At 37.7% G+C, this 8,038-nt stretch overlaps 1 protein-coding gene across 1 annotated transcript in view; it reads right to left on the bottom strand.

The window, feature by feature from the left end:
* Positions 1-3,475: 3,475 nt before the first annotated feature.
* Positions 3,476-8,038, bottom strand: part of FUNDC1 (FUN14 domain containing 1) — a 13,162-nt gene continuing 8,599 nt past the window's right edge. The window contains exons 4-5 of the mRNA XM_009283027.2: positions 5,752-5,880; positions 3,476-4,123 (exon numbers count right to left, since the gene is read on the bottom strand). Of these exons, the coding sequence (XP_009281302.1) occupies positions 4,046-4,123; positions 5,752-5,880 (207 nt within the window). The 3' untranslated portion in view covers positions 3,476-4,045. The remainder of the gene's footprint in view (positions 4,124-5,751; positions 5,881-8,038) is intronic.

The raw sequence follows: 8,038 nt of genomic DNA, 5'->3' as shown, positions 1-8,038 counted from the left end.
CTACGTATGTTATGAAATGTGCACAGGCACCATTTTTGAATTTCAGTATTGACTTCTGCATTTTACTCTGTATGCATCCCCCTTTCTTAAGACCTCATGACAAATGCACTTGAATCTAGGAGGCAGCTGTCTTTAACTGCAATATTTTAATTTTCAGTCTGGCTGCTGAAACAGTAACAGCCTTCAAAGATTTAGCCAAATTCCCGCCTCTTAAAATTCAGTAATAAGATCGCACTGGTTTTGACCAACCAGTCATCTCACTTTAAATTAAAACTTATTGCCCAATGCGGCTTTAACTAAAAAGAAATAATTCAGAAAGTGGACTATCCCATTAAGATAATACAAAACAAATAGATGATTTATTAGCAAGCTCTCCCAAAACTCATTATATTTAGTAAACTTTCAACAGCTGTTTGCTAGAGGGATACGTGGCATGCCTTAGTCAATCATTTAGCTTAGTATTCAATTTTGAAAAGTGACTGATAATAACTGTTTGAGGGGAAAAAAAAGATACAAGCCTGTAAAAGGCAAAGGTAGGATAACCTGGTCACTAGAGTGATTTTATCATGAACTTCACCAAGCAAGATTAGCTATGGCCAGAGAAACATAAAGTTGCTTTTCTTGCACCTTTACATACAACCGAGCACTCCTGCAATTTACCTAAGCGTTGCCCCATCTTTCCCTGGATGGAGCCTGTTCCCTGGTTCCGTTAGCACACAGTGCAAATGAGTTCCGCGGACCAATTGCGCCTTCTGTGAAAAGGCCTTTCCCTGTGCTAGGTTCGTGTTTTCCACCTTCCAGTCAAGTTCTTCAGCTATACGATAAAAAGCATAGAAATGCTGGCTCAGCCTTTCATTAATTTACATATTTCTAACACTTTCCTTCTTAATCATCTGCTTTCTAAAAATGGATGTTCTAGTTTTTTTTCCCCGAAAAAATGCTCTTCAAAAAAAAATTTCTTCAATTTTTATTTCGCCCTTCTCTGAATCTTCTTAGCCTGCATTAGTTTTTCTCAGAGGGTAATAGTAACTTTGAAATCATTCCAGAGAAGGACTTGCCACCATAAACACAGTTTCATGCTCCATTCCGTTCTCGATAATCCCATTCGTTTGACCATAACTTTATAGAGCATTCCCTTACGTACAGTGATATACAAGACTCTCTTCTGAGCTGACACAGATGAAATCTCAGGTATTTGCAAGAAAAGCTGCGTTCATTTGTCTCAGTGCTTTATGTTTATCGAAGTCTGCCACTCCATCATCTCCTCACCCCGTCAGTTCTAGCTGTAGCTCCTGGTAGCATCCCCTCTACCTCACCAACCTAAGGAACTGCATCGAAGAGTTTAGCAAACACTGCTGTGCCAGCAGTCATTCTTCTCCTCAGTTCATGAATGCATTACCTAAGGCCAATCCTAATACAAACCACCAATGTTCACCTTTTCAGTTACACCATTTCTCCTCATTTTTTGGTCCCTCAGACAGTTTCACATCTACCACAACATTACGCTTCTTATTCCAAAGGCTTCAAAAAATAAAATAATAATTAAAACCCCAAATGTATTTAACTCGATCAGTTCTTTGCCTTACCGAGAATCTCAGACAATAGTAACAGAATAGCGGAACAACCTTCCTCTGCAGAAATCGGTCTTGCATACTACTATGTAAGTTGGGGGTTTTTTTTAGTTCTACTTTTAACTATGAAGTATATTCCTTGGTCACATGAGCAGCCTTTTTAGCAAGCACGCTAGAAGATGCTTCCTTGAAATCCTTTCAGAGAGTAGACTCTCTTTAAAAACGCAGGTTTACGGGTTCATGCTACTGAGGTGGTCACTTAATTCCTAAAGCCCGTCAGAACGCCCGTGTTCATTCCGGTCAGGGTGGGTGACTCATGTCAGTTGGCTTCAGCAACTCTTCTGACACGCCAAAAATCCATTAGCTTCATCAGCAGAAGAGAGCTGACTGGTTGCCTTCCCACTATCCTTTGGACTGAACACTGAGGCAAAGAAACTTTCACGTTTTAACATTTTCATCCGTCTTAATTTTTCTTTAAATCCCAGATGACCCAGAACGCACACTCCTCCTTGGGCTTCCCATTTCCAATAAATGGCAACAATTGTGAACGTCTAAAGCCATGTAAACACCTTAAAACAAAATGTTTAGGATGCTAACATGTTATTTGTGGCCACTTACATTCCTTGGGTTTGGGGGTTTGGTTGGGTTGGGTTTGGTTTGGGGCGGGGAGAGATGTTAAGTTTTATTTTCAGAAGTCTTTAGCTTAACTAAACCCTTAGACTTCACAGATAGGCACGACGTGCTTTGTAACTTACTCACCTTGGCCGGAAGCACACATGTACGAAGTCAACGTGTAATACAGATCTCTGAAGTCCACAGATGCACTGATCTAAATATATACTGGGTTACTATGTCGAATGCCTTTCACGTACAGCCCAGTGGATGGGTGTTCGTCCCATCTGTACATCGGAAGCGCACATCCATCCATCTGACGCTACTGAATCACTATTGCTGTTCAGACATGCGAACAACCACCCAACAGAACCTGCGCGAGAGAGACTCCTTCTCACATTAACTGGCTGGTACAGTACAAAACAGCACCATCGGGGCAGAGCAAGCCGTCCTTCTGGGGTAGACATTTCTAAAAGGTTCACAAGTTTGAAATGCAGAAAAACGCATTAAGCATTTGTTTGGATTCGCAACTTCTTCAGAATAACCTAGTAACAAATTACCAAAACCACCTTAAAAACCTACTCGAGAATAAATTTTCCAGCCCATGCAGAGTTATGCCTCCAATCTCCTCTAGAATCCGCTTCCTGCTTTGATCTGTCAAAGGCGGAGGCAGCAAACACATCGAGCAGGTTAAGCCCCATTTGCTTTCCCAGACTTCAGAAAAAGCAGGCGCTCTTCCAATAAGCTAACTGAAGCCGATCTGCACCTCGTTTTTCCATAGCCGACACCCTAGACGGCAAAAGTCAAATTAAGTGACAACTGTAAAAAAACCCTACGTCTAAGTGGGGGAGAACGCAGTGGCAATAGAGGTGAATAGGAAAGTGAGCATCATTTCCAGCTAAAACGGACTGCAAGAGCAGCCTTCAGTTCATTCAAGGCACGCTGTACCGACATCCCACCCAGCCCTGCAAAGTACTGGCCCTGGCAGAGCGCTCGGAGAGAAGCCTCGTCTCTTCATCGCACCAACTACTGAGGTCTGAAACGACCTCCGTGGTTTACTGAGTGTAAAACAATTAGGCATCAGATCACTGTGGAGTCTGCGCTTGCAATGATTACCTGTGTACTGCAGTTTTACCAATGAGTCTATGCACGTCTACACATCTGGGAAAAATAACATATATACATTTACTTAGCGCACAAATATCACAAGTATCTCTCTAAATATTTGTACCGGATGCCTGCAGGCTATAAACAGGAGACTTTCTGATTTTCTATGTACACAAAGGCCAGAGTCAAAGCTAATTTTCACCTTTAATAAGCTCATGATTCTTTGTTATTTAGTACTCTGTAAAAAGGTATTACAGATGGAGAGATTATTGCAGTGACTTCTAAAGAACATGGACAGCCATGAGGCTGCAACTACAATATCATATACATTACGTAGTCATTGATACTATCTACTACAGCATGAAGAAAAATACTTTTAAAATAAACAATCTGTTAGGGAAAACATAGAAATGGAGCTTGCTTTCTTACAGTATGGTTACATATCTATATTCCAAGAATAACATTTTAAAAAATGCTAGATCTTGAAAGGTCATAGATAAAAAGAGTCATGATGAAGATGAACCAGTTTTGCCCAGAAATGCTATAATGAGCACACTGCACAGTTTTTCAGCAAATCCTAGTTTTGCCAAGCTTCGAGAGGCAAAAGCCTGAAATGTAAAAAGCTTCCAAATTGTCTAGCTAGTCCGCTCGTCCTGCTTTGGAGGGCTCGGCGACCCACGCTGCTTCAAGACAGCGTGTCACCACAACTGTTCTTTGCTGACATGAATGCCATCGGGAAGAGACTGTTGAGGTCCTTATGACGCCAGGCCTAACAAAAAGCCTCCAACAAATCCACTGGACACCACGATGTTCTGTTTGATAAATTCTGTTGACTGAGAAGAAAAATAATATTCGTAAAGAACCGAGTCAGTTGTGTCTGATTGTAACATTTAACACTTACCACAACTGCCTGGAAACAAGAATACTAAGATTATGGAGGGGGGGAAGCAACGTGTTTAAAAACGTATAAAGCTAGGTGGCAGCTGCTGGCACCAATGGAGTGAAAACTGACTCTCAGCTGTCTTTAACAGTATGTTTAAAATACAGTCAGCATTTTAAAAGTCAAAATACAGAGGAATTGTCATAGCAATTTCATGCCAATACCACTCTTGTTTTAATGAAAACAAGACAGATGTTTTACAAACTCCCTTGGCAAAAAAGCATGAGCACTACCATCGCTTCAATTTTAATCACATGAAAAAACTTTAAAAAAAAATACTAGTGTGTTTTTTGGAACGCTAGATCATTGAAAAAGAAATACACTTCACTCCATTACGAGCCGGTTTCCTAACAACCTAATGCTACAAAAAACACTTATGTATGACGACATTTGTATACAATATTTCATTAAGTAATACCACAGAGCATAACATGTTATATCAAACATGTGCCATTTCATAAATCCTTCACTTCAAACACTGCAGATATGTTACTTTCTAATTGTGCAATAGTAACCAAATCTGGGGGGAAAAAAAGGTAAAAGAAAAAAAAAAGGAAGCAACCAAAAACCCCCATCCTGTCCCACCCATTTCTGCAGGGTGATGGAGAAGGACAGGTTAAGCTATCTGGGGTATAGAAGAAGCTAGAAAACCACCTCTCTTGAACTTCCACTTCACATTCGCGTTAAAATTTAAGGCAATCGTTACCAACGTATGTGCAACTCCATACAGGTTAAATCTGAGACGTCAAAACTCTTAATTACAGAGCACCAGCGTGGCTGCTGTTACATTGTCTGCAACATATTCCAAGTCAGGATTCACAATTACTGAGAAAGAAACTTAGATATTTTCCAATTTCATACGAACTATGTAAAACAAGGCTAAACATACTTTTGTTTTTAAAGATAAAACAATTAAATAAAAGTCTTCAAATGACAGAATGAAATAGCCTCAGTGACACTGATCAGTATCACAGGCTACCTCTTTTCAACATAGTATGTAACTGACAGATTCTGAAAACAGATATTCTTCAAACTGTATAAAAATGAGATAAAAACCACAGCTGTAGGTACGAAGTGGTTATAGCTTTTCTTCAGAAAGGTTGGTCAGTCTTTTCCAACCAAGTACTTTAGTTATCAGCAGACTAAGAAGATTTGGGTTTTGTCTTTGTAGCTGCCACGTTTTAACCACAACACCCTCAACTTTTTACCGTGTCACAACCTTCCTGCTTTCTCACTAGCCAAGAATCTGCACAGCCCAAATGGCAAAGCCAATGGCAGCCCCTAAGCCGTACCAGCTGCAGAAATGCATTAACTTTGAAGTTTGTGTGTCATCTTTAAGAGTGAACAAAAGCGAAAGCTAAATGAATAAGAGAGTACAATCTGATGACTTTTAATAAAACATACAGCCAGACCATTTCTGATGCCTTCCAGTTTTGCACCTCCATTTACAACTAATCATCACCTGCAGTGGACGGTAAGAAAAACTGGCTGGTAGAAAACGGTTTATCACCTTAGACTTACCTCTTCAATTAGGGTATTGATTTCGGGTGCTGCCTTATTTGCACGCTTTTTTAACTGTTTTTTTGCTTTGTTTACATCTTTTTCAACTCTCTTCCAGTCAACTTGTACGTATCCACTATGACTAGCAATCTAGGAAAATAAAGTGTATTTAGTACAGTTGTAGTTAACATTTTATGAGTCAAAATACAGTATCTTAGTGCCTACACATTTTTTTTTATTTTTTCTTTTTTAATTACAGATACAGGAAAAGACATTGTGCCAAATACAGCAGGTACTCTGCTTTAAACACTAGTATTTTCCACAGTAACAACAATTCCAATTAGAACAAGCAATGACAAAGTTTGGTAGACTACTGTTAATTTTACCACTTCTCTATTGTTTAGTTGTAAAAGCTTTAAATAACAGTATTTTTCCTTCAGCATTTACTGTAACTTGTAAGAAAAGGAAAGAGAAAAGCATGTTCATAGGACAACAATGAAAAAACTGTTTCATTTCAGCTTCTTTCAGAATTGTAGAATTCTGATTTGTGACAGGATATTTGGGACTAATCAGAATCACCCCTAGAAATACTGAAAATTATTATTTTATCCTACATCATTTAAACTGTCCAAGAAAATTCTCATACTTTCTACAAAACCAACAAGTAGAAAAATAACACAGCCCGTGTACAGCACAAGTTCTGTAACATCAGCAAAATGGATAAGTTCTGGGGGATTGTTCACACCAATTTACACTCAAACTCCCAAAACGCTTAAACAACATCCATGAGGTTTTTAGCACGTTTAACCGTCATCCCAACCCCTTGCCTTGTTTCTCTTACTAAGATTTTATCCTGGAAAAAAATAAGATGTTCTGTTACTTGGCCAACACTGACAGTCCCACCAATTTCCTTAAGACAAGTCACAAAAGAAATACATATTTAAATGTTTTTAAAATAATAGCTTAAAAAAAAAAGTCAGGCAATTACTGCATGCTCTAGAGAACAGTTAAAACAAAACTCATTAGTTGGAAAAAAAGAGAGGAAGAATCAAAACTAAGGATTACTGCTTTTATTAACAGCTAAAACAAATAGATACAGACCGCTAAATTTAAAGGTAAATGACTGTTATACAAAAAACAGTTTATGAAGAATAGTATTTCTCAGATCCTTCTTAAGGTCACGTTTGGCAAATTCATGTAACTTATGTAAGAGCCTTCTATGCAAACGGTACAATTGGTAAATAACATTCACAGGTAATGCGGTTTTGTGGAACAGATATTTAAATATACAATTTATTCGGTATGGCATAAAAAGAAATGTTTGACATCGCTTACAGGCACTGAATTTTATTTTTCATGGATTCTTTCTACCAAATAACTAAAATTAGACCATCTAACTGGTTTTAAAACAGCAAAAATAATTAAGCAACATATTTCACCACAAATAAGAATTTCATCATCCTGAAAAAAAAAAAATTAAAATGAAGCGTCAGACAGATTGTCTAAATTAAAATTCATAAATGAAGCTCCTAAAAGACCACCTATGTAAAAAAGTAAACTTAAGTTTCCATCTTTGAACAAGATTTAAAAAAAAAAAACAGTTCACTGGACAAATGCAAAATGAACTTACTAAATATTATACTCTCCTTTACTTCATACCTCAGAATATAACAAATTCATTGACCTTGCCTGTCTTGTAAAACCACTTATCCACACAGGCACTAGTGTTAGGCAGGGATAGCTAATTAAGGACTGTCTATACAGTATGAAAATATGAACAAGTCACTGGATGACATACCAGGGAAAAAAAAATGTTGCGCGTTGGGGTAATTTTTATAATATAAATTTAACATTACCACAAGAATTTCAAAAAGGCCCGAGTGTTGAATTGGTGCCTTCCAACTCATAAAACTGAAAACTAAATATGGACTGATCTACCCAGTCCAACACAATGTAAGAAATACTAATACCTTTGCTTGCTTGAAAGTAAAAAAATAGATATATAAAAACAAATGGGACTTTAAGAGAAACATTTCATTAAGACTAGTTCAATTAGCTCAGTTATCCATACAGTACAAGGATGAGGCAGAAGTTTTTAATTAAGTTCTGTTTAGCTCTCCAGTAGTTACAGCTTACATTTGTATCAAAACTCCAGTTTACACAATAAAAATTATACTACTTTTCTCCCTGAACTTAGTAGCAGAAATCTTAAGTTCTGCTTTTGAGCTTTTGTACACATCTATGAAATAAGAGAGAGAGGGCAATGTTTTGAATATAAAATCTATAACTGAGAAGAAAAAAAAAGAAA

This window comes from Aptenodytes forsteri, unplaced genomic scaffold, assembly GCF_000699145.1.
Source record: "Aptenodytes forsteri isolate BGI_AS27 unplaced genomic scaffold, ASM69914v1 Scaffold2, whole genome shotgun sequence".
In the NCBI taxonomy this organism is placed as follows: Eukaryota; Metazoa; Chordata; class Aves; order Sphenisciformes; family Spheniscidae; genus Aptenodytes; species Aptenodytes forsteri.
This window is presented reverse-complemented; position numbering and strand designations above follow the sequence as displayed.